Source organism: Tursiops truncatus, chromosome 13 (assembly GCF_011762595.2).
Source record: "Tursiops truncatus isolate mTurTru1 chromosome 13, mTurTru1.mat.Y, whole genome shotgun sequence".
Taxonomy (NCBI): domain Eukaryota; kingdom Metazoa; phylum Chordata; class Mammalia; order Artiodactyla; family Delphinidae; genus Tursiops; species Tursiops truncatus.
In genome coordinates, this window is record NC_047046.1 from 61817194 (window position 1) to 61844631 (window position 27438).

Consider the following 27438-nt stretch of genomic DNA (forward strand, 5'->3'; position numbering starts at 1 on the left):
AGAGTCCAGCTGTGGTTGTCAGGGCTCTCCAGGGAAACAGAACCAATGGGACTGATATGATATATAGTATATACCATATGTATATTATATATGTGGAGATTTATTTTGAGGAAGAATGGGCTCACATGATTCTGGAGGCTGAGCTGTCTCATGATCTGCCCTCTGCAAGCTGGAGACCCAGTACAGCAAACAGTATAATTCAGTCTGAGTCCAGAAGGCCTGAGAGCTAGGGAACGGTGGGGAAAATCCCAGTCCCGCTGGTAGGAGGAGACCGATGTCCAGCTCAAGCAGACAGGCAGGAAGGGGATACTTTCTCCATTCCTCTGCTTTTGGCTCTATCCAGACCCTCCAGGTATTAGATGAGGCCCACGCACACAGGGGAGGGCTGGTTACTTTACTGAGTCCGGCAGTTCAAATGCTCATCTCACCTGAAACACCCTCAAAGACACACCCAGAAATCATGTTTAATCTGGGCGCCCCGTGGCCAGTCAAGGTGACCCAGCAAGTTAACCTGCACCTTGTCCTCGCCTCACTCCCAGGCCTCCCCAGCTGCTGCACCCCAGCAGACACTGCGTGGCCCCAAGATGACACCTGGCCTCTGGCCCTTTCTTCTCCCCCACACTCTCCATTACCTGGAGGCAGAAAACCAGAGCCTTCCCCGCCAGGCATTGTCCTTTCCGCACTCCCCTTTGCCCTGCAAAGCCTCACCTGCAAGCAGGGTTCCTTCCCGCGGGGCCTGCACTTCTTGAGCACTTTCTGTCCCAGAACCCTCCCTGCCCCCAACCAGCCACAGCTGAAGTTCTTCCACCTTTACATACCTCAAGCTTCCAGCTAACATTTCATTTGAGGAGAACCCCTGCCCTTGGACTTCCTGTGGCACCTGTTAGCTGTGTGACTTTGGGCAAGTTACTTACACTCTCTGTGCTTCTGTTTCTTCATCTATGAAGTGGGGATAACAATAGCACCTGCCTCATAGGTCTTTCTGAGGATTTAATGAGCTCACGTGTGTAAGGCACTGTCTGGAATATCGTCAGCACTCTATAAATATTAGCCATGTAGACGATGGTGATGGTGATGTTGTTTTGTTTTTTGTTAAATCCCTGCCTTCCATAGTATTTCTCCACTTGTCCTTCTCTCCATCTCCTTTTCCTGGAGAGTTTCCCAGGCCCCATCCATGTCTGCTCTTCCCCTCTGGCCATTCCATGCCATGGTCAGCCACTGGTAATTGTCTATCCAGTAGGAGGGCTGGTGACTGAGGCCTCAACACCAAGACACCAGGAATCGCGGCTCCATTAAAAGTCTTTTCCACGTTCAGCTGGAGATTCTAGAAGAAAAGCCACATTGAGTCCTCAAGGCTGGGAGCATCTTCCCTCCAGCTCATTAGCAACACTGCCTCCCACCCCCTCCACCATCCCAGGGTCCAAAGTTCCCCTTTTAAATTTGGGGTAAAATGTTCTTTCCTCCCTTAAAAAGTCATTCACTCAGGCCCATCATGTCAAATCTCCTCTCCTCTAGGCTCCGCTACTCCCTTTGTCCAGGGCTGAGGTCCCCCACCTGTCCCTGGAAGCTTTATCTTGCCCTCACTCAGGGCATTTGGTGTCTGTGGGTGAGTGATGCTTGGTGCTGCGCTCTGTCAAGGGGCTGGGACTAATGGGGGCATCTGTTCAGGACAGACACACAACACCAAGGGTCCTCAGGAAGTGGGGCACCCGTAGGACTTCTGACCTCATGCCATTGGAGCCCACGTAATCAGAATTCAAGAAGGGGTGTATCTGAACTGGGCTGAGTGTACTTATATCAAAATCTTGGAAGAAAAGTGTTGTTCAGCCAAAGAGCTGAGAAAATAAGATGGAAGGCTTTTGTGTAACCTGCTTAAGAGCAAGTGTTTCTTAGATGCTGGTGCAACAGCTCCTGTGGAAGTAGCTTGTGCTAACTGCGAATGAGTCTTTTTTCTTTAATGTGGACCTCCGGGATATTTATTTGGAAGTACTTTGTTTGTATTTGTAGCATTACATTTAAGGTTCTCTCCAAATGTTCTTTAATGCTGACTTATCTCTAAATCAAGGGAGGAAAGATCACACTGATATAAAACCTTGGCACTCAAGAAGCCATCCTTTCAAAAAATCTTTTGTTTTCTTCACCCAGAGCCCTGGTGAGGGGGTTGGTCTTGGCTGGAGGAGAGGTGGCATCCAGGGCCACCTGCCATGGTTGACCACCCCAGTGATGACCAGGGGCCATGTCGGCAGCAGGGGCCTTAGGGTGAGAGGGGTTCAGGAGGGACCTTCCCAAGAGAAGGGTATGTCATCATCTTCCCCATGGCTGGTTGCTGGGTCTCAGCCTTGGAATTCGGACTGTTGGGGTACAGAGCTTTGTGGGGGCTTTGGGTAGAAGATTGTCTTTCTTCTAGGGCCAGGGCTGAGGGTGAGGCAAGAGAGATGCCCTGGGTGCAATGTTTAAGGAAGCCCCAGCTTCGGGTGCCAGCCCTGGCTTTGCACAAGCCTGAGGTCTAGCGCCTCCCTCAAGTTTGCACCCTGGGCGCCCTGCTTGTTCCTCCCAATCCCAGTTTTCCTTTCTGCCCTGCCAAAAGGGGGATTCCTGTGCCGGCTTGCAAGGAAGAGGCAGGAATTGAGAGGTAAAGCCCAGCCCAGAGGCAGACGGCGTGAGATTTTGAGCGACCCCTCCCCTGGGGGCTTCTCACGGGTGTCTGGAACCCCTTCCTCAGGGCAGAGGGCAGGCTTGGGGGCAGCAGAAGGTGGGAGCAGAGGGCAGCAGGGACTCCTCCTTTCTCTACCCTTCTCCCCAACACCCTGGTAAGTGGGTCTCCCTCGACCTTTGCCTGCAGCCTGGGTGGAGGAAGGAGAAGTGTAGGGCCCCAAGGGAAGGCAGTGCCAGCGCAGAGACGCAGGGCTGTGGGGATGGGACCTGACACACGTGGATTCTGCAAGACTCCCCGCTCCACCGATGTGCATGTCTCCCCCACCTCCGCAGAGCGTGAAGGGCGTCAAAGTGCAGCTTTGCCCCTGTGGGACCCTTGGTGAGTCAGAGGCCTGCTCTGGTCCTCAGTTCCCGCCCCTACAAAGCAGGGAGGCTAGACTGGTCTGGTCTGTTTTTTGTCGTTGTTGTTTGTTTGTTTGCTTTAGTGTCCACACCTAAGTGATGATATACCATATTTGTTTTCTCTGTCTGACTTTTTTTACTGACCATTATACCCTCCAAACCTGGGGCCTCAGAACAGGGTGAGAGGGAGGGGTGGACGGTGGTGAGGAGACTTAAGAGCACAGGAACAGCCCCAGAGGAGGCACAGCAGAGGGTATGGTGGGTGTGGCCTTGCTGGAGGGTAACATGCTGGACGCAGATCTGTGGGCAACCGACCCAGGTCCCAAGAACTTGGGAAACGAGGCAGGTGGAGGGGTGCCCTGTGTGAGATGAAGTGCACCCGGATGAACGGAAGGCATAACAGTTTCGAAGGGGCTTTCACAGCAGTAGTTTCATCTGATCTTAACAAGTCCCCTGAGGGGAAGCAGAGGAGGCAGGGAAGGTAAGGGATGGAAAGAAAGTTGACTCAGGTCATGGAGTATGTCCCCAAACCAGACCTGCCCTATCCCAGTAAGAGTGAGCCAACATTGATTGAGCACATCAGCAACTGACAAAACAAGGGGCTTTTCCCATCCAATCTTGGCTGGTTCCACAAGACAATAGATGATGCATTCCATAGTGAGACTGAGTGGCACTTGCCAGAGGACACGGCAGAATGCGATTTTAACTTTGAACTGAGTCTCGTCCTCCAGGTATGACAGAGGATGGAGAGCCTGAGAAAGGGGCCATGGATACGAGGGCAGGATTTTCAGAAAGAGCTGAGGGTGGGCTGGGAGTATCCCTCCCTTCCTCTCTCCCTCCCTTCCTTTCTTCCTTCCTCCCTTCCTTCCTTCCATTTGGCTGCCCTTTGCCCAAGGCTAGTGACTGGGGTTTCAGTGGGGCTATTTGGAGAAAGGGATGTGTCCAGAGAAATCGTGTGGATGAGGGATGGGCTGACCGGCCACTGACGGCAGAGACAAGTGGTCTGAATGCCCAGAGTTTGTCAGAGCAAAGGATGCCAGAAGACATCCTATTGGGTGTCTTAGATCCTAAGCAAGACAGAGTGGGGGTGGTGGGGGTGGTGAAGGGCCTGAGATGGAACCCACACAAGTGCTCATGGGAGGAAGGCTCCAAACAGCTGCCAGTCCAGAAAGGACACTGACCACAGTAGCACCCCCAAGAGGAAGCTGTCCTCGTCACCTCTCTTCCCTGCCCCCCAGGGGTGGGAAACCGGGGTCAGCTAGAGTGGGGAGCAGGGGTAAAAGGGCAAGGTGGGGACGAGAGGTGAGGCTGACCCCACACTCATACACACATACACACCTGTATGCACATCGACACACCCACACGCTCGCTCTTCACTCACTCTCGTTACCACTTGTGATAGGACCGAACTGGGGGACGGGAGGAGGCTCAACTCTGAGTGGAATGTTTTGGCCTTTGTATTGGAGCCACACATTTAAATTACAGAACTGAGATGGACTTTGTGACTTTAAGGTGGTTGTTGGACGTTTTATTACCTATGAGAGTCCAGAAGAGTTATGAGGCTTGCCTTAATTTTCATCCAGGGACGAGGGAAGAACCGGCTCCAGAAAAAGATACAAATAAAGCTATTTAATGATTACTTCTCTCCCACCTCACCCCAGCCCCCTTAAGTCCTGCTTGTTTAACATGATGGACAAACCCTTCAGTGCAGGCGCTGAATTAACTGTCTGCATTTTAACTCACGTAGTCCTCATAGTAGCCTACAAGGTTGGTATTATCATTCTTCCTATTTGACAGATGAGGAAACTGAGGTCTGAGAGATGAGGCAATGTGCTCAAGCTCTCCCAGCAGGGAAAAGGAAGAGCTGGGACTCAAGACTGCTTCTTGCTGCCTCCGGGCCTGTGCTTACTGCCACAGCCTCTCTCCAAGGGTCTCCGAGAGCTCAGAGCCATGAAGCCTCGCCAAGTTTACACCTGTCTGGGCTAGAGGGTCCATGGTGACACAGCAGAAATCCTGGTACTGGGTACCTCCTACAGGAAGTCTTCCTGGCCTGATGCACCTTTCTGCTCAGTCCCACCCCTGCCTCCGCAGGAAAATCAGAAGTCAGGGGCTGAGTTGTACTGCACTCCAGCTGTGATTGTTGATCAGGATGTGTGTGTGTGTGTGTGTGTGTGTACGTGCACATCTGTGCATGCACATGAGTATATGGTTCTCTTGCTGCCTCTCCATCAGGGTCACATCCCCTTTGAGGGCAGAGACCACATCTTTATTTTGTTCCAGTCCCTTCTCAGCTTTCAGTCCACATTGCCCACAGCAAGCCATAGTTCTAAACACCACCGATGCCCTCCTCCCCTCCAAGCCCGGGTGCAGCAGGGACCAGGCAGTTCCAGGCACTGTTCCAGGCACCTTCTTCCCCCTATTCCCCGCACCCTATCACCTGCTCAGGTCTCCGGCTCTCAACTGTGTTATCACTGGCTGGGGCAGCCAGCCAGCACTTGGCAATGCGTCCTTTGTAAAGTGACAGAAAGACTCGTGTACCTGTTCACAGGGTCATAAATCCTTCCAGCTAAAATTCTTCCTCCTGTTGTTTTTCTCTGTTTGCCCCTGGATTTATTGAAACTGGGAAAAAGGATGCATATCTAAGTGAGCAGATGCCCAGATGAGTCCTTTGCAGGGTGTGGTTGGTAATAATTTAATTAGCCCAGCTTTTCTGGGAAAACAGTGTTAATTAGTTTTTGCTTAAAATACATCATCTTGATGGCCTCTTCTTCCCCACTTCTATCCCCTGGGTGAAGCCCCAATTTCCCATCCACACCTGGCAGCAAGCTTCAGCCTGGTCACTGCTATTATTGAAAAAGAAAATGCAAAAAGTTATTTTTGTGCAGCAACGGATTATGACACAGGTTGATGGATTCATCTGGATCCAGGAGACCCGAGAGGGTGTAGGACCCCACGAGCCGTTGCCCACAATGGCCTCTGAAGGACCATGGAGCTCTGGCCCCCAGTCCCAGCTCCAGGAGGCTTTCGGGAAAGGACTGCTGAAAGCCAAGGTGGGGGGGAGCGGGTGTGGTTGGGACAAGTTGGTGGGAAGGGGGAGCGAGGGCCTCTAGCCCTCATACGGAAGGGAAGAGGTCTCTCCAGGTGAGCCCGTCGCCCCGCTTCTGGTCCAGCCACCTGCCGCAGGTGAAGATGGTGGCCACGCCGGTGCTGGTGTTGGTGACCTCCACCTTCTCCACCAGCCAGCCGGAGCTGTAGCCGCTGCTGTCGTGCTCCAGCCGCACCTTGCGCAGCTCGCCCAGCTCCAGCGTCTCCAGGAAGAAGTGGTCGGTGCTGCCCCTCTCGAACAGGTTGCGCATCTTCTGCTTCAGCTCCCTCTTGCCCGTGTCGCCGTTGGCCCCAAAGATGGTCACGAAGACGTTGGCATCGGTGCCCGCCCCTGGCTCATAGCCCGTCGTCACGATGACCTCGTACTTGACCAGCACCAGGCTCTGGACCTTGCTGGCGAAGCTCTCCGTGGTCTTGGTGACCTCGAAAACCTTGAAGTACTTCCTCTTCCTCTTGAGGGGGATGAGGCAGTCGCAGTTGAAGAAGTACCTGGAAGCGGGGGGAGTCGGGGAGGTTAGTGCACACCAGCCAAGGCTCACGCGCTCCCCCAGGACCCTGGGCATCCACAAGTGGTTCCTTCCCCAGGTGACAGGATCTTAGGGCGGGAAGTGTCTGCATTAAAATGTGAAGATGGGTCTCGTTTATCTGAAAGTTGACAGTGAGTGACATCTTCATAATTTTAGTTGCTCCTTGATTTTCCTTTTCCTTTTCCCCTCACACTCCACATCCGATCCACCAGCAATTCCCATTGACCCCATCTTCACAATAGGCCCAGAATCAGCCCACTTGAAAAAGTATGCGCTATCTCACTCTCCGCCCTGCTGCCCCCTCATCCACGTCACCACCACCTTTGACCTGGAACGTGTCAGCTTCCTAACTGGTCTGCCTGCTTCTCGTTACTTATCGTGACTCCTCTCCACAGCCTCCAAGTGATCCTGTGGAGATGTAAGCCCAAGAATGTCGTCCTTCTGCTCAGAGCCCTCCACCGGCTTCCCAGAATAAATAAAAATCACCACCTTACAAAGGCCTGCAAGACCTTACATGATCCGACCCTCCTCCCAGCGTTTACCTTTCTGACTTGCTGTCTGCCTTTCTCTAAGCTCACTCCACGCCAACCAGGCTGATTCCCTTGCCCCTTCAAAGGGACCGATGAATGATTTTACCCAGTGTTGTCACCTTCAGAGGCGCTATGGGATCCAGAACAACGATCTCAGGCAAAGCCAAGTGGAAAAGTAGCTATGAAATGTGTGCTCCCAAAACCCTCGCACTTGGCTGAGTTGAACTATGAGTGTGTGTGTGTGTTGCACGTGCATACACATACACGCATGTGCTCATGGACAACATAGTACAAAGGGGTGCACAGTACTTCAGTACAAAGTATTGAAGAAGCTACCACAAACAGAAGCAAGTCCAGGGCCAAGAGAAATGGTCTTGGACCAAAAAGTCCCTTCTTTACACCCTCCCCCCGCCACAATGTTAGCCTCTGGGTAATGACAGTGAGTCCAATAATTACCAAGAAAGAAGTCAGAGGGCACGGTGAGAAAACACTGCATAGGGTGTAAGGGGGCCTGGGGTCTGCCCCAGCCCTGCCACCTACTACCTATGTGACTTTGATTTTCCCATCGGCAGTGCTAGAGGTTTGGACTGAACAACTGCCATGGTTTTTTTCCCATCCAAATCGCTTTGGAAGCAACAGCTTTGGAAATAAGCAATCCTGGCACTGGCTAATGATTTCAGGAACACAGCCCTGAAAGGGCGTGCCCAGTGGTGCAAAATCAATTTTTAGATGAAAATACATAACAGCAAAAAGAACTTGGTTTTCTGCTTGCTCACTAAATGCCTGGACTTTGCATTCGTGCATCTCATCAACTCCCACAACAACCCTGAGTCATACGTAGACTTCGTCTTCCCATTTCACAGAAAGGAAATGAAGGCTTGGAGAAGAGAAGTCACTGCACAAGTTGACACAGAGCTGGGGCCCAGAGACAGCCTGCCTGGCCACCTGACGAGCCAGCCATTTAAAGACACTTCACAAGAAATCATTACTCTGTCTCGAGATCTCTCTGCCCCCAACTCGTCACTTGATAAATCTAGATTGTTGTTACATACCATACTTTCTAAGAGGGAGATATAATCGCATTCTTTGCTTAAACATTCACTTAAAATGTATTTCTTTATGCAAATGCCCACTAATATACATAATTCTATATAAATGCAAAAATCCTGTGATCATATGGGTGTTCTTCTAAATGCATTCTTTTTCTTTTCCTTTTTGCTTGGCTCTATCTCCTTTTTCTCTTTCCGTACCCCTCCTGCATCTCGCCTTCACCTCAGATAACCCATGTACCAGCTGTAGATGTATCTTGCCAAATTTCCCTCCATTTCACCCAACCCTGCACAGACCCACATAGACACAGACACATTCGGGACATCAGTGTTCCCTTTACAAAATGGCAGCATATAATGCATTCTTTCCCATATCTTACTTTTCTCACTCAACAATACTTCCTGGGAATTGATCCAAGTCTTCTGGTACATATTTAAATCGTTCTCTTTTTTTTTAATAAATTTATTTTTTTATTTTTGGCTGCATTGGGTCTTCGTTGCTGCACTCGGGCTTTCTCTAGTTGCAGCGAGTGGGGGCTATGCCTCATCGCAGTGCGTGGGCTTCTCACTGCAGTGACTTCTCGTTGAGAAGCACAAGCTCTAGGCACGTGGGCTTTGGCAGTTGTGTCTCACGGGCTCCAGAGCGCAGGCTCAGTAGTTGTGGTGCACAGGCTTTGTTGCTCCACGGCATGTGGGATCTTCCCGGACCAGGGCTCGAACCTGTGTTCCCTGCATTGGCAAGCAGATTCTTTTTTTTTTTTTTTTTTTTTTGCTGTATGTGGGCCTCTCACTGTTGTGGCCTCTCCCATTGCGGAGCACAGGCTCCGAACGCGCAGGCTCAGCGGCCATGGCTCACGGGCCCAGCTGCTCTGCAGCATGTGGGATCTTCCCGGACCGGGGCACGAATCCGTGTCCCCTGCATCGGCAGGCGGACTCTCAACCACTGCGCCACCAGGGAAGCCCAGCAGGCAGGTTCTTAACCACTGCACCACCAGGGAAACCTAATTTGTTGTTTTTAATGGCTGAAAACTATTCACTGGTGTAGTTATAAGGAAATGTTTCCTAATAGACGTAATTATAAGATCACCAAAATGTGGGACCTCAGGGCTTTGTGGAGTTAAGACTCCAGCTGCAGAAGAACATGCCAGGCTGTTCCCACTGGCAATGGGGGTAGGGTCATGGGCGACAATAAAGGCAAGGCAGAGAATAACAAACAAAAACATGAACATGCTAAAAAAAACCAAGTAGAATATGATCACACTTCTGTGAACAGTGTGTGTGTGTGTGAGACATTAGAAATATGCCAGAGAGAACAGGGTCACCAGATGCTCAAGATGGCCATCTCTGATGGGTAGGGCTTTAGAGAATTTTTACTTTGTTTTACTCACTTTTTTTGCCTTATTTGAATTTTAAAATGATTATGTATTATATATGATAATGGGATAAAACAACGATTCTACTTTGGGTTTTACAAAAAGAAACAAAAGCCTCTCTGTGTGTCCTTCCACCGAGGTCCTGAGGATATTAGTGACGAAACAGAGCTGGTCAGAAACGCTGAAGAAGAAGAGTCAGGACTGGAATCGGTTGGAACATAAAAATTTGAGATTGTTGTGTTTATGAGATTAAATTAATTTGTATTTCATGGAAATCCAAATATTATGGTCCAACATGCTGGTTAGGAAGGAAATGTGGATCCAAATACAGTGCTAGTTAAGTGGTCTTTACACAGTAGAATTTAAATGTGTTCTAGAACGGTGACACGAAAATAGCCACAATGATGGAACACCCCTGTACTGTCCCCTCTCTGTATAGAGGTGATATTTTGTTGGGGGGAGGTTCTCATACACCAGGAATCACAGGTTGAGACCAGCGCAGGTAGGTAGGCTGGAGTATGACTTCTGAGAGCCCTCCAGGCTGGAACCCCTGCCATCCTTCCCCTCCCACCAGACTCTAGAGGGCATCCAGCTCTCTTCCCTGAGAGGTGCTGGGTTATGGCCTGAGGCTACACGGCTGATCCGTGACAGCTCTAGCATCTGGGTGTCTGCACTCCCTGCACCCACTTCCCTTTGGGAAGATCCCCACCCCATGGACATCCCTCCCTCCCCTTCCAGCCCAAGCACCATGCTGACAAAAGGCCACACTCTTGAGAATGTAGGAAAAGATGCTTCACTGGGAGTGGCAGATTCTTTCCACTGGATGAAAAATCCTATAACGGCCCCAGGACTGTGGGATGGGAAGTTCTTCACCCCCTTCCTCCTGACGCTAGAAGGTGCCGAGTGGTGCTGAGATCCTTGGCTCTCTCTCTCACAGCCAACATTGTGGATTTAAAGCTAACTCAGGTGGTGACTTACTATTGTATTGTATTGTTTTGTTTATTTGGGGCATTTGCAGAGGCGCAGTATCAGCAGCCACGCTCCTTTCCATAGGGAGACAGTTCAAGTTGCAGAAGGGGCTTTGACCTGGCCCTGGCTCGCTGGGTGAGCTGGAACTCTTCCAGACCCCTGTATCCCACCTCTCAAGTCCTTGTCAGTATTGCTCTTACAGGATTTACTGTTGTAAATTAATTGCTCTTTTCTCAAAAAGAGCAATAAATAACATTGCAATAAATAACATTGCAGCCTGAGAGGGAAGCTGCTATGAGCTGAGTTCTCTCCTCCCAAATTCACATGTTGAGGCCCCTAACCCCCAAAGTGATGGTATTTGGAGATGGGGGCTTTGGGAGGTAATCAGGTTTTGATGAGGTCCTGAGGGTGGGGACTCATGATGGGATTAGTGCCCTTATATGAAGAGGAAGAGATGCCAGATCTCCCTCTCCCTTTCTCTGCCATGCGAGTACACAGTGAGCTAGGAAGAGAGGCCTCATAAGAACCCAACCCTGCTGGCACCCTGATTTCTGACTTCCAGACTCCAGAACTGTGAGAAAAGAATGCCTGTTGTTTGCGCCACCCAGTCTGTAGATTCAGTTATGGCAGCCTGGGATGGCTAAGACGGAAGTTCAAATGTGAGAACCTTTCCTGCTTAATTCCCAAACTGGAAGCTTGGTCAGAGGCAGCCAAGTCCAGGGAGCCTGCAGGTGGCAGGTCTAATGTGGACAGACATTTCTCTGAGAAGCTGGGCTCCTGAAGACTGGAGCCTGAAGCTGGGACCCGCCTGGTCAGGCAGGGCTGCTGCTTCTGTCCCATGCGCTTCTTGTGAAAGGCGTTGCCAGGAGCAGGGCCAGGCCGGGAGGGGCACGAGGGGAGCTCGGGTGGGGGGGGCCGGCAGTGGTTCTGGGGGGATGTCCAGCTGCCTTAGCTGCTGTCTGGGCCTACCCTCCCCGAGGCATGCGCTGCCCTTGCTCATCTCCCGGTTCCTTCTTAGTGTCTTTCCTGCCTCCCAGAGCCTCAGGGCTCTTTCTGTCTTCCAACGTGGTTACCAAGTGGTATTAATTAGAAAAACTGATGGCTGTGAACTGTTACCCAGGTAACTAAGACCCTTAATCCTGCAGAAATGCCTGACTTCCCAGAAGGCCTTGGTGGGGGAAATGTAAATCTCCTTATCTGGGGTCCTCAGGGCCCGTGGGCCATGGGATTACTCCAGCTGGTCTCTACTCTGCCCACAGGAATGACGGGCTTTCACTCTGACTGTGGAGCAGCAGGCTTCAAAGCTGTATCTCTTTATCATTATACAGTGATCATGGGGGAAGGGAAGGAGAGACTCAGCCGTCTGGCCCTGTCTGACTGGCTCTTCTTTCCTTCCAGAGAAGCATCACTGGAGCACCCAAGGTCATCCAGTCTAGTCCCCTGCCTCTGGGGTAAGCCTCTGGTTCAGAAAGCTCCAGAACCAGTGTAGCTGCCTCTTCCCTTCCTGCCTCATAGGCCTCCTGAGTGAGGTGACCTCAGCCTCAAAGGGGACACCTCACACCCTGCCATCTGGTCTGGCCACAGACCCTCCCCGCTGAGGGCGTGGCCCTTCCTGGAGAAGAGGGCAGAGGCCCAGGACATACACGTTGCCGTACTCCATCTCGGTGATGGTGATGGTCTTGACGTGCCAGACCAGCTCTCTCTTGGGGATGAACCGGTCCTCCCTGGCGAGGTGGCCCACGCAGAGGGAGGCAATGTCTCCCAGATAGACGCTGTCAAACTCAAATATGTCCGTGGTCCCCCTGCAGGATGCAAAGATATGGTCAGTGAGAACTGCCCATGCCCACTGAAGGAAGTAAGCATTTACTGAGTGCCAACTGTATCCTAAGCACTGGTCTGAAGAACAGAGATAGAATAGCAAGCAAGACCTGATGTCAGGTCTCCACTGCTTAAGGGTTCAGTCTAGTTTCGGAACAAGACAATCATAACCATTAAAAAGCCCTTCTGGCTACTTGGTCCAATCAATGATTGGTAATACCGAATGGTGTTGGAGGTGGGTGAGGTCCTGGGCCTTGGACATTGGGTTGAAGAGGGTGATGAGATTCAGAGAGCAGAGGCGGGGGAAGGGAAGAGTCCTCTGATGTCGATCTGACTTGGCAAAGTCAAGGGATGGGAACAGTGGGATTGGAGGTGCAGACATTTCTCGGGGGAGTGATGACTTGGCTGGGTTCACTGAGGGCGAGGGCAGTGGAAAAGAAGGGGGAGGGGCAGTCTGCGTTGGGGGGGGGTCAGCTCTGACCATCCCCACTCAGAGGGGTTTGAATAGAAGGTACAGTGGGGTTATGGCAGGGGGAGACTTTATGTAGGCAATTCTGGACAGAGCGGGGAGATGAAGGGGGCTTCTGAGCAGTTCAGAGGTGGCTCAGACGTGCAGGAGGCGGTGAGAGCCTCCGGTGTGTGGCAGGCAGCCGGGAGTGCTGAGCAGAGGCACCTGTTACACGAGACCCAATTTTGATTTTCCTATAAAGCATCTTAGAGGCTCTCCCCTCCCTCCCTCCTAAAAGTCTACGCTGTCTTACATGATTCTTCTGCATTCTTATGGGTGAATGTCTCCCTTTTCAACTAGAAGGGACTCCTCATCTGCAGGGACACAGGATAATATCTGTGTGATTCCTGGTCCTGCCGCAGAGTGGGCTTGCTTTAATTAATTAACTGATTTTTGTTGTAGTTTTCCATTAACTTTTTAAAAATTGAAATACATTTGACATATACTATTGTGTAAACTTAAGGTGTACAACATGTTACTTGGAAACATTTATATATTGTACTGTGATTGACATTGTAGCCATAATTAGCACTTCTATCATATTACAAAATTATCCCTTCTTTCTAGTAGTTGGAATAATATAGATTCTAGTCTCTTAGAGGGGGCTCTCTTTAAATGAGAGTCCCCTCTCTTCCCTCTTCTAAATCTCCTTGTTTCATCCCTTGGAGCTCGAATGGGATTGGCACACAGTAGGCATTCAATAAATTCTTGCTGGTTAGGCCCATTTGTATATTTATGGCCCCCACTAAAAGGGTTGGTTCTTGGGGTCCCTCTCTTACCCACCCCACCCATCCGCATTCCCCTGTGGGCACCCCTCTTCCTACTTCCTAAACGCCCGCTGTCTAGAAGAATTTTCCACGAGAAACTCTTTGGATCGGTTCTTCCTGCCCTCCAGGATGAGCCAGACGTTCTCCCTGGTTTCGCCTCCGTTGCCGGTTTCTATGATGATCTCATAGGCTGTGGTGGAAAAGGTGGGAGAGAGTCAGCAGAGGGGAAGCAGCACCCACCATCAGAGCAGGAGCAAACTGGCCACTCCTTGCAGGTCCTACATCTGGTCTTAGATCACAGCCTTAAGGGGGTTGGGGTGGGGCGCAGGTTAAAATCGCTACAACTGAGGCACTGTAAATAGAACCTGCCTCAATTTGGGGTCTAGAGTGGTGTCCTCATTTTATCTATAGTAGCAATCTGTTTGCCTGGCAAGCATGGGAGCCACTGGGAGTGAAGGGCCAAACGCCTCTGCCTCCAGGATCCATGAGATTAGGATGAGTTTTCGGAGAGACGCTGGGGCCTGGTTCTCAGGGATGGAAGATTCTGTGAGATGCAAAGTGGAGCTGGTGTGTAAAGAGAAGGGAGGAGAGGCGGGGCCCAGCTACAGAAAGGGGAGGGGAAGATCCAGTTGCCTCGAACTTTCTGTAGCAAGCAGTCTCATTCCCTGTCTTGTCTCAGCTCTCACTCTGGTGTCGTGCTCAGCATCACGACCTCCCTCCCCCACAGTTCCCACAAGCATGTCAGCATTTGCCAAGTGTCAGGACTGGACTAGACTCTGGGCGACACTAGAACTCATCTCTAGCCCCAGACAGAAACACCGACTGCACCACAGGACAGAATAACCTTAAACGAAGGGCCAAAATAGCATGGGAGGGAGGGTAAAGCAGGCTCCCATTACCTCTCAAACCTCACCTTCCAGTACTTTCTCCCTTGCTCGCTCTGCTCAGCCTCCGTGCCGTTCCAGAACAGGAGGTACACTCCGGCCTCAGAGCTCTGCCTTGAGCATGTCCCCTTTCTCTCCCCACCCCCACCCATGTTGGCTTGACTCACTCCCTCTCCTCCTTCCTCCCTACTCAGATGTCACCTTCTCACAGAGTCTGCCAGACCACCCAAACCACACTTCCTGCCTGATTTCCCCAGCGCCTGCCCTACTGAGCTCTGTTATCTTCTCTTATCACCTAGTACCTTCTAACATGCTAAGGAGTTTACTGATTATTTTACCGTTTATTGTATTCCCCCCTCCCACTTGAATGTAAGCTCCATGAGGGCAGGGGTCTTCATTTTGCTCACTTATAGATCCCAAGAGCTCAGAACAGTGCCTGGCACATAGGCACTCAAATAAATATTTGTTGGGTGAACAATGAACGATTGGGCTGATCGCAGTAAGCTTCATGAAGAAGATGGCGTATGAGCTTGGTCTTGAAAAAGAGCCATGATTATGATCAGCGGAAAACCGAGGGATGCTCTAGGAGGAGGGAGCAGCGTAAGCAAGGATACTGAGGGGCATGAGAGGGGCTTGAAATCCACATGATCCAGCCCCACTCCCCAGGGACCAGGCTGGGATGGAGCTGGCACACGGGAGGACACAATATTTGTCTGGAGGTTTCCCTGTGCATGCAGCTCTTGTTGCAGTAAGTGAATCATTGAGGATTTGGGATTCTGGATCCAAAGGGATAGTTTGATCTCTGTGCTTTTATCTCAGAGATGTGATAAAGACAATTAGAAGGGATGGCTGTGCCTACAGCTCCATGTAACGTCAATCCCGGCCTCTCAGCAAACTGTTGCCTTTGCGACTCCTCTCAAGTCACAGGTAGAATGAATCAGGGCAAAAATGCCCACGATAGGGGAAGAGACCCACAGCACAAGCCCTGGAAGAAGAGCGAGGCTCTGCAGGCCCGACCGCTCACAGCCCAAGGACGTGAAATGGCTGTGCCACTGCCCACGGCTCGAAGCCATTGCAGGGAGGGCGTGGTCCCACTGCCATTCTGCTTCCTCAGCAGCCGGTAAAGTATTTCTGCAAACCAGACACCTGTGAATTCAAAGTGGATCCTGAGCATTGTAGAGGAAATGGCTTGTCAGAGCCCAGGAGAGGAGGCAGAGAGCGCTAGGAACCTACTTGCTCTCTACGATCAACTCAAGTGGAACATTCGAGAAGCAGCGCATGTGGACCATAAGCAATCCTCTCCTCATGGCCCCGGGGAGAAGGTAGAGAAGGAAGGTGTGTAAGTGAGGACATTTAGACAGATTAGAAACAAATGCGGCCAGCTGCATCAACGGTCTCTCAATCAGCATATGTCCACCTTGGAAAGTCATTTCATCAATGGCTTGATAAAAATGTGGAAGGCATGACTCTCAGTTTTGTTTATAGGTTGCTAGGAGGAAAGGACAGAGGAGGACCAGGGACCTGAAAGAGTGGGGCCGGTAGGAGCCCAGCCTAGGAGGGGTCCGTATGAGGCTCACCCCGGGGCCAACACCCATACAGGACCAGCCCGGCTGGAGAAAGTGGCTCAGCAGCCACCGTGCGAGTCACTCACATGAAGGGGCCACCAGCAAAGCCAGTGAATGTGGTGAATGTGGTTCAGGTGGCAGGAGAGGAGAGAGGAGATCTGGCCACACTTGACATCTTGCCTGGGCTCTGGGCGTGGCACCCTCAGAGGGAGATGAACCAGCAACCCAGGATGCACCGAGAGGATCCAACATCCCATCAGGTGAGCAGCTCCTGAACAGACAGGTGTTTGCCTTGAGGCCAGGACTGCAGGGGCACCTGATTCCATGCAGTAGCACCAGAGGATGCCTGGGCATCTGGTGGGCGTCAGGACCTTACTGCTCCACGTCGCCTTCCCCACCTCATGTTGTCAGGACCCTTCTCTGGCGAGCTCCTACCATGTGGTTTGCATGGGGCTGAGAGTCCCGGGCCTGGAGAGTCAGAATTATTCCCTAAGAGACGCTCTCTTCCCTTCCACCGAAGCTGTTGTGTTAGAAGGCAGTGGGGTTGCGGGTACCAGCTGCCATCTTCTCATGATGTAGAGAAAGAAACAGTTAAGAGGAAAAGGGGGACAAAGACATACTAAAACCATTGTAGCCTCTGGAGACAGCCAAGTCCCAGCCAGCTCCACCTGAAACTTCCAAGTTCTGGGAACCAATATGCTCCCTTTTTGCTGTAGCCAGCTTAGGGATGGGGTTCAGGCACGTACAGCCAAGGGTCCTGACCACTCCTGAAATTTTCTGTTTGACCCCATCCCATTGGGACTGCCAAAGGATAGAAACTTCAAGAATGTAAATTTTTTTTTAAACAGAGCTGCCTTGTGGAGCAGTGAGTCTTCCATCCTTGGGGAGTTGGCCATCAAGTTGGACTGTATTTGGGCTGGAAATGTTGCAGATAAGGCTGACTGAGCAGCCCTAAAAGGCTTCAAGTGCGGGTGGATAAGAAGGAGGAGGGCTGTAAAGAGGGAGACATTGGTCTTGTTGGAGGATGTTCCAGAGAGAGAGATATTTTTGTCCTCCCAGGTGTGCATGTGTGTATGCATGTGTGTGTGTGTGTGTGTGCATGCATGAGGGTGTGCATGTATGTGTGTGTGCATGTGTATGCATATATGAGCATGTGATCCTACTGTTCAGGACTTAGCCTGGAGTGATTACAACAAAATCTCTGGAGTGAGATTCCGACATCAGTATTATTTGAAGGTTGCCAATGATTTTCAGCTTTGCCTGCACATTGGAATCACCTGCAGAGACAGATGCTTGCAGAGGATGGGGAGCAGCTTCAGGAATCGCTAACAAGAGTTGGAGGTGGGGCTTCCCTGGCGGCGCAGTGGTTGAGAGTCCGCCTGCCAATGCAGGGGGCACGGGTTTGAGCCCTGGTCCGGGAAGATCCCACATGCCGTGGAGTGACTGGGCCCGTGAGCCACAACTACTGAGCCTGTGCATCTGGAGCCTGTGCTCTGCAACAAGAAAGGCCGCGACAGTGAGAGGCCCGCGCACCGTGATGAAGAGTGGCCCCCGCTCGCCACAAGTAGAGAAAGCCCGCGCACAGAAACGAAGACCCAACATGGCCAAAAATAAATAAATAAATAAATTTATATTAAAAAAAAAAACAAAGAGTTGGAGGTGAAGGCAGAAAACAGGAAGCTAAACAAGGTGGGGCAATGGATCAGTCTGGAGTACCAGCCAGGCCCAATTAGGCTGCGGTGGTGCGATGAGTCGTGGTCTAGCAATCAGGATACATGAGTCCTAATGGCTAGGCCTTAGACATGTCACTTCACCTTTCTGGTTTTTGGTTTTCCTTACCTATGATATAGAGGGGTGAAGTTGCCCCCTATCTAGCTCATAGGGTGGGAGTGGGGTGGCGAGGACCCGGTGAGAGCAGGGGATGTGTGGAATGCTTTCACACGCGTGAAGCTCTGTTCAAGTATGACAGCATATTTACTCTCACAAGTCAAGTGCCCAGAGGTGCCCCTGGGGACACAGACACAGAATGTAAGTGCCACGAGGGCAGGGTCTCTGCTTTATTCATTAGCGTGTCCCCAGAACCCACGTGTCCCCAGAACCCACACTAGGCCGTGGCACTTAGTAGGTTTTCAATAAGTATTTGCCAAGTGGTTAAATAAAATTAGCTGAGGGTTGAAATGATTGGCTTGAACTGCGGCCCTGGCTCTCCCCAGGATAAGCCTCCATCTTAGGACACGGGTGTCACTGTCTCTCCCCCTGTGGGCAGCCTAGAAGGCGCCACTCTGCCCTCTGCAGGCTCCTAGTAAAGACGGACTGATCCAGGCCATCTCCTGGGCTCCGTGTCCCTGCCCTCCCATCTCTAGCCCACACACATCCTTCTGGAAATAATGCAAGTGATGCTTCCCCTCTGCCCATCTCCCTGCCAACCCAAATCCCGTAGGTCTTAGCAGCTGTTTGGCAGGAAATCTGGGAAGGAAGCTCAGTGGTTATTCTCACAGCCTGACGAATCTCTTCTCCCCTGAACACCAATGGCCCAAGGAGCCTCTATTGCTTGTGTTGGCATTTGTATATTAGCCTCTCCCTCTAATGAGATTGTGAGGCTCTAAGGAAAACGACCGACTGCATCTTCTTCCATTTGCTGAGCACTAACGACTTGTGTACCTACTAAGCCCCAAAGCCTAGAGAGCTGCAGAGGGCTACAAACATGAGTGATTTTGTCCTTGACCTTTGGGAGCTTACAGCTGTGTAGGGAGAACTGCACGTGGACAAAGGTCCATACAAATAAACTAGAAATCACAAAGCAGTGTGCGTCACACTTAGCATCTAAAATAAAACTGGGTCCCCAGTAACTTCTCAGTAAGTGCGATTACAGAAGCTGAGAGTTCACCCTCTGAATTAGGGCAGGAATTCCCATGCAGTAAAGCTGATAGATGAGTAGTTGGCCCTTGTTTGAATGCTACCAGGGACATCAGTGTTCACTGCCTCTCGAAGTAGCTAAGTCCATCATTGGGTAGTTTTGATGGCATGGTGGAGAAGGTTGAGTGGCTTTCCACCAAGGATCCACGCTTCCCTTGCCACGTGGTGTACAGTGCTTGCCAGGGAGTGACTGTCCAGCCAGGTATGGCATTACCCAGATGCCTTTACATCTAGGTGGAGCTGCATGACTAATAGAATGTGAGTTAATATGTTAAGGTAGGGGAGTGTGCCTTCTCCATGCTCTCTTTTCCCTCTGCAAGAAATGTGGGAGTCACGTGTTGAAAATGGCAGACAGATGAGAAGAGCTTGGGTCCCTGAATCACAGTGTGGAAGGCCTCTTAATCAAACACTCACACTGGACAGTTTATTATGTGAGTGAGAAACAAATTTTGTTGTATTTAGCCATTGAGATTTGGGGGTTTATGTCTTCATGCAGCTAGTGTTACCTTAATAACTAAGGTTGGAAGATCCTTTCTTCACGCTCTGCTACTGATAAGCCTTTGTCAAATCTGTTGGATGCAGATACTAGCATCTGTATTAAAGAAACACTTCCCTGGTCCTGGATGGCCATCCACCTCATGGACCAATTACTCTTTCCCTTTAAACATCCCCTGAGGAAGGAACCAAAGAGAAAGTGGTTGGTGGAGAAGCTGGCTGCCCTGCACATTCTGTTTCCAGGAAGGCTTGATTTGGTGGCTGTTGTCACAGACATCAGTTGGAGAGAGTCCATGACAGAAAAATAAACCAGAGGGAGCATCACATCAAACTGCCCAGCCCAGCCCTCAGGGCAGAGTAAGCTTATACCCTGTGGGTTTTCCTCTACCTAATTAGTCCCTGTGATTTGGGGCCATGAGCTGGTACCAGTATCTGGGCTGTTCCAGGTCCACGAAACAACATTTAGCGTGCTTACTTATGCACCTCTCTAATATTATTTCCTTCATTGGGCATCTGATTCCCCTGCAGCTGTAAGAGCTCCTTCTTTAGATTTTCCAACATTGTTCCCACCTCCCTCCTGAGCTAACTCCCGTTTAACTGAAGATTCAGCCCAGGCTGAATCGAAGCAGGGCCCACCGGTCTCCACACGTACTGGTCTCCTCCAGCTCGTCGTGGATCTCATTGTTGGCACAGGCAAAGTCACGGACTGTCTGCCTGTCGCCCTCATTCTTGGAGAACCAGCAGTCACATTGGAAACGGAAGGTCTCATCGCGGGAATTGTCCTTCACGTCGACATAGCTCAGGTGCCAGCCAGGAAATATCCCTGTAGGAAAGAGACATGGGAGCTGGGAGCTGAACGTGCTCTCCCTCCCCTATCAGACTTCCATTCCCCCTGCCCACTGGCTGTGTGGCCCTGGACAAGTTCTCTGTCCTCCTGGGCCTTTGTCTTCTTGTTGATGAAATGAAGGGTTGGGTTAGATTATCTCTGAGACACTTCTAGCCCAGAGGCTATAATTCTCTTTACAAAATCCTTAACTTGGGTTCATGAACTCTTAGAGGGTCGTGTATGTCCTTTAATATGTATATGTCCATAGTATGTCCACAAGGCAACCCTACAAGGAAGGCATGTATATATTCTAGTCTCACATCTTGCCTTCTCGTGCCACTTGGGGTTGTGGGGGCAGTCCCACTGTCCCCACCAAAAAGCCATTCTCTAGGATCAGACACTGCTCAAAGCAACAACTCTAGATCTTGCCATTGGTCTCAAGGGTTATAAACACAAAGAGACACACAAAGGTGGACACACACTTCCAGTCGCCCAGTCTGCAGGGAGTAGATATTAAGGCTCATGGACAGAGCACACATATTGGCAGTCCTAGTATAGCTTCATTCCCAGTGTAAAAAGTACTTCATATGTTTTAAAACATAGATCTTTACTGAAAGTGGAAAACAGCAAGTCCTAAAACAAGTTAAATTTTAAAATAGTTCTGTCGAGTTAAAAAGTGGTGAGTTATTTTATCAACAAAATTTTTTTGGCATGCATATTTTAAGTTTTATTTAAATTCAAAATGTAAATAACAAATGGTTAGTAATAAATGGAAATAACAGAATCCGAAGCAAGATATCTGGATTCATACCCAGAGCTGCCATATACATGCTATGTGACCTCGGGCAAGTTACTTCACCTCCCTGTTCCTCATCTTTTCAGAATTACATAGAATATAAGTTCAAAAAGATTAAGAAATGATGTAAAATATTTGAGTAGTAACAGTCTGGGTATTCGTTTATGTGGATAAATGTGGGCATCAAACTGCTCGAGTGTTTACATTCACCTTACCTACACTTAAGGTGCTTTATTTTAAAATGTCAGTATTTATGATAAACTTTTTAAAACTCAATAAATATATTTACTTTCCTGCATTAGGGCCAGTTCCATCTGTAAGTTTGTAAATTGGTTGCTTTCTGAGATGATTCCTGATACTATCATACACTAATTCAACTGCTTAATAAGGCTCGAAGTATTCAGTCTAGAGATGGTGCATGTCAGACCCATGGAAGCAGTCCTACCAGGCTTCGAGAGCGGAACATAGGAAGGAAGAGGGAGTGAAGAGGGAGGCAGAGGAAGAGAAGACAAATCGTTTGTCCTGGTGGAAGATGTCCCAGTGGAAGACATTCTTTGCTCTCCCCCAATCCCCTACTGTGTGTGTGTGTGTGTGTGTGTGTGTGTGTGTGTGTGTGTGTGTGTGTGTGTGTGTGTGTGTGTGTGTGTGTGTGTGTGTGTGTGTGTGTGTGTGTGTGTGTGTGTGTGTGTGTGAGTGAATATGAATGAGGTGATTCCCTGTCCAGGCCTTACCCAAATCAACTACAACAGGATCTCTGGAGTGTGACCCAGGCATCAACAGTCGTTAAAGCTTCCCAGGTGATTCCAATGTGTAGCCAAGGCTGAGAACTTGAGCCTGCATGGCAATTACCTGGAGGACTTTGTTAAAACAGATAACTGGGCCCCACCCCCAGAGATTCTGATTCAGTTAGGTTTGTAGTGGGGTCCTGGGGTCCAAGAATTTCTTTCTCTAACCAGTTCTCGGGTGCTCCTGGTTCTGCTGGTCCCAGAGCCACACCTTGGCTTAATGTATCAGAGTCATCTCTTCTCCAGGATGATGGTCTTTCTATGATATCATGGCAACAATGATCAATGGGAATCAATGAGAATTTTGTGTTAGTGTGTGCATAAGTGTGTGTGAGTGTTAGTGGAGGGGGATGACATTAACCGGAGAGGTGGGTCATCATGAGATCGCTTCTGTTCCTGGAATGCACTCTTCACCCTGCTGTACGTCCTGGGCAGGTTTCACTCCTGAATTACACTTCCTGAGCTCCAGGCAGGGTGGTGACAGAGGAAAACAGTGAGCTCATGGGAAGGGTGGATTCTGGGCTGGCTTTGACTTTATTCACAGGCAATTCAGTGCCCCAGTGTGTGGTTGAAGACAACCAGAGGAGGAGCCTACCTGGCCCGGGTTGCCCTGGTGCTTCTTGGCAGGTTGCTCCCTTCCCTCCTCATCCCCCTTTCCTCTCTCCTCTGAAAGCATGGCATTGTCTCACCCCATCTCCAGTTCTCTTTCCAAGTTTGATTCTGCAAAGAAACTTCTTCCATGGTAAATAGCAGGCTAACCCCAACCATTCTGAGATAAAGAAGCTTCATTCTCAGCCTCATGCTCACTGCTTATTTAGTTGCCTTGTTTTGGAAATGTTGAATGTGATTAACAGGGATCCTACTACAACTTTCTAGACTAATAACCTATCAAACATGGGAACAGGCAGCCCTGGGCAGGCTGATGCCATGTGGCTGGGTTCTGCTGGTGAAGGCACCAGAGAAGTTGACAGACCGACAGTTATAGCATGGCTAGTTGTGTGGCCAGCACTACCTGGATGGTCTCCACCATAGACCAATAGGGAACCATCTGAATCGCACCATTAGAGAATCCATTTCTTTACAAAGTCTCCTCTTTTAGAGTCCTACTTTATTTTTTTACACAAATATAGCAAACACCCCACACTGCCTGACATCTTACCTTTTCACTTACAATCTATATCAGCACATAAATATCTGCCCATCATTTTTCACAGTTGCATGGTATTCCATTGTATGCACACAAAAGAAATTTTCTACCTTGTTCTTATTGATGGATAATTAGTTGCTAACCAGACTTTTACTTCTATATGCAATGGTATAATTACTATCCTTCTACATGCATCATAGTGATCTTTTAAAATCATGAATCGGATTTTGTGACTTCTCCATGGAAAACCCTTCAATGGCTTCCCAGCACTCTCAGAATAAAATACAAACAGCTCACTAGCAACTCTAAGAATCGACATGACTTTGTCCCTTTCCATTCTGATTTCATTTCATACTACTTGCAATTTTACTTACTATATTCACTTACACTGGCCTTTTAGTGCCGTAATATATGAAATCCAGTCTTGCCTTGGAAACTTTGCATATACTTTTTGGTCTGCCTGGAAAAATATACCCCAGGCTCTGAATGCCCATAGTGTTTCATCACTGAGGCGTCAGATCAAATGTCCTGTCTTTGGGAAGACCTTTCCTAACCACACTATTTGCAGAGGTTTCCTCATCCTCAATTACTTGCCATCACATCAACATATACCCATTTCACAATCTGAAATAATTTTGTTTTTATTTCCTTGCACATTTTCTATATATTGTCTGTCTTTTACTAGGTTGTAAGCCCCATGAAAGCAGGGGTCTTGCCTGATATATCCACCACTATATTTTAGTGCCTAGAGCAATGCTTATAGCACATTATTCAACAAATGTTTATTGAATGCGTGAGTGTGCACTATTAGTGAATAGGGAAGAACGAGGAAGAAGGAAACTGGTGGTAACATTCTGTGAGTGGAGGGGGAAAATAATTCAAAGCCCCACCAGGGAGCAGAGGCCTGCCCTAGTAGAATTGATTGTTTTATCCCAAATGTCCTAAGGTTTACTATAAGAAAAAAGCTTAAAAACTGAATGAGCATGGGGTCCCAATCTTTCCAGCCAAGAGAGGGCAGATTCTGAGTGGGAGACAGACTGACTGCTACATGCTTCCTGGATTTCATCATGCCATCTACTACCTGCGATTCCTCAGTGGCCTTCCATACCTGATGGGAAAAAAGGGCCCAATTCTGTGTTTTCATATGTAGGGCTTTCTTCACCCTGTCTCCATACACTTCATTCCTTACCTCAATAAGGAAGACCCCCCTAATGCAAATCCTCCACCCTACTTAGATAGATTTATTCAGCACCACTTTAGCATTTCCTTCCTCTTCATTAAGGATCCAAGCTATTTCCCTGCCCTAAATTCCCACCTATCCTCTGGACAACTTAGGCCCCACCTCCTCCATGAAACCCTCCAAACTCCCCAGTCCCATAGCATTCATCATCTGTCCATTCACTTGGCTATGAACATAGATGGCTTGGGAAATCTTTTCTATTGAGGTCATGAACATGAACTAACTCTTTTATGGTGATTTTATGTTGTATGTCTGACTTCTCCAGTTAGATTTTAAGGTGTGGGAACCATGTCTTATGACTTCTTGATTGCATCACAGGGATATTGACTTAATGCTCAATAAACATAGAATTGATAAATTATATTTACTTTCTATAGTGAACTCTCAGGTTTTTTTTTTTTTTTTGGTCAAGCTAAGGTCCATGTGGGTAAACAAAATTTCTTAAACAAGATAAATAGATGATTTGAAATGAGTTATGGAACCATCACAGTCCTAGCTATTAAAGAATACAAGAATCTAGCTATTATTCTTCCACAAACACTTTCACATGTACATCATCCAAACTAGGATGCCCAGAATGACACACATGGATTTGGCAAATCTGGACTGCATTCTCAGCATACCCACCATACTGAATGTATTATCATATCTCCATGCCTCAGTTTCCTTACTTGAGCAATGTGACTGGGTTAAAATACGTGATTTCTGTGGTCCTTTATATTTCTATGAATTTATATTATTCAAAAGAAAATATATAAATTCATTCTGTGATTTCATCAGAGTTTTCAGAGGAAGCAAGCAAGAAGAACAAGATGAATTAGAAAATAAACACTCTGTTATAATTTGTTCAGTGTTGTAAAAGCTATCTGGGTGATTGGAATTAAGGAGAAGAATTAATCATTTATCTTGATTTTCATTTATGAACTATATTTCATGGTAATCAAATAGCCTGAGGGACAATTTTATACAGAAGAATTCTAGCTAATAAGTGGATAAGAAATAACAATTAGAAAATCATTTGTAACCCTAACTGATCGTCACTGGGAGAAGCCATTAGATGAAGAGTGATGGGGGGAAATTTACAATGGAGGAATCAAGTAGACAGCCCCTGGATCCACCATTAGATGTGAGCATCAGTGAGACTGAGACAGCTGTGATGTAATATGAAGGACACAGGTCCCATTTTAAAGTAGCCTTGATACCACCTATAAGGCATTCTTGCCAAAGAATGTTGAACCTGAAGCTAATCAAGCCTTTAGAGCTGACCTCCAGATTGTAGGAAATATGGGGAATAAGGAAGCAATGATACCAAGAAGAAGCAAACAGGCAGGTCTGGAGTGTGGAAATTTTATAGATCATTGGGCCCAGTTCCTTCAACAGTCAATGGCATGAAAAAATAAAGGGATTAGGTATGGCTCTTCATTAAAGGAGGCTAAAGAAGCATAACAACTAAATATGCTGTGTGGACCTTGTTTGCATCCTGATTCACATAAAACCAAAAGTACGAAGACATTTTTTATGTTATTAAGGAAATATGCATATGGAGTGGAAATTGGATGACATAAATAAATCATTGTTAAGTGTGATAATGGCATTGAGAAAATATCTACTTTTAAAAGAGAAGCATACTAAATATGTTTGGGCGAAATGACATGAGGTTTAGGATTTGATTTTATATCTTTCAGCAAACAAAAAGAAGCCAAAAAAGAAAAAAAAGGGTAAAGCAGGTATGACAAATCATGTGTTGAATCCATGTGATGGGTATGTGGAAGTTCATTATACATATATAGCTGTCTTGACTTATATTAATATTTAAACTTTCATCTCTGGAAGATAAAGTTACTATAAAGAAAAAGTTAGGCACAGAACCTTGTTCCTCTCCTGACCCTAGTATCCCAACCACTTGGGCTCAATGAAGACACAAAAATCTTTCTTTCCCTGCCGATGATAGGATCCTGCTTTCAGATCCGAAGTCTGGTTGGAAAGGAGAAGGCCATTTCTCTGCTTACAAAGGGAAGAGATTAACATCAATGACTTGGGATTTCTTTAGGTTCAAGAGCCATGATGGGGCCAAAGGCAATCAGTCTTGGGCTATCCAAGGGAGGCATCAAGTTCTTTGAAGAGCCAAAGTAGTAGCAAAAACAATCGTTAGTATGGCTTAGAGCTGTCCAAGGTGCTGAACTGCCTCCCTTTTCTTTCAAGGTTTTGACAGTGGTGAGACAAATTTGAATGCAGAGTTTTTGCATAGAAGAAAAATGCAGTTTTTTTCCTTGAGAAAACTGAGAAAGTCTAGATATGTGCATAGTGTCTAAGGAGTGGGGACAGCCATTATTAGAGGACCTAGTGATGACCCTGAGGTTCATGGCCAGTACTCAGTTTTTGAAAGTACTAAGACACAAGGAAAAATTCTGATTTGGGAGAAATGTGCATTCCCTGTTGTGGAGGCATAAAAAGACAGGAATGATCAGAGGGACTGAAACAGAGGTATAAATACATTCTATATTAAGTTCCTACTATATTACAGGCAGTGTGATAGGCATTAGGGAAAGAGCAATGAATATGACAATGGTACTCATGGAGCTGATAAGTAAGGGAGACAGAGGCTAAGCATGTAGTTACAAATATAATGACTATTCTGGGGGACGATTTAAGTAAGGTAAGGCAATAGGAAGAACTTACAGTCAGGAGGTTAGTACATAAGAGAGTTTGTTAATCATAAACAGGGAGATGTAATCATGGCAGGGTGCATGTTTGGAGTTAGGTCACAAGGCAGAAGTCTCAGGGGCTGGAATTCAATGTCAAGCACATAGTAGAAACAGAAGCTAGTCTGATGCCTTTTAGTTCTAGATTCTTCCACTTTTTCCTGCTTAGAAGAATAGTTGGTTTCTGAGCCCCAGTTACCACTGAACTGCCTGCAGGGCTATGGAGACCCTAGCTGCAAAAGTTAAGAGCAATGTTTGTCAAGCAGATCCCAACTTGACACCACCTTGAGAATTATAGCTCTGGACAACCTCACTGTACTTTAAGCTGCTGCAGTTAACCTTGCTGACTTCAGGCTCTCTGATGGGACTTCACTCTGAT

At 48.3% G+C, this 27438-nt stretch overlaps 1 protein-coding gene across 2 annotated transcripts in view; it reads right to left on the reverse strand.

The window, feature by feature from the left end:
- Window positions 1-6170: 6170 nt before the first annotated feature.
- LOXHD1 (lipoxygenase homology PLAT domains 1) overlaps window positions 6171-27438 on the reverse strand; it is a 201300-nt gene continuing 180032 nt past the window's right edge. For both annotated transcript variants that reach the window (XM_033837947.1, XM_073790898.1), the window contains 4 exons: window positions 20216-20386; window positions 13761-13893; window positions 12254-12412; window positions 6171-6651 (listed from right to left, as the gene is read on the reverse strand). In XM_033837947.1, coding sequence (XP_033693838.1) covers window positions 6171-6651; window positions 12254-12412; window positions 13761-13893; window positions 20216-20386 — 944 coding nt within the window. The remainder of the gene's footprint in view (window positions 6652-12253; window positions 12413-13760; window positions 13894-20215; window positions 20387-27438) is intronic.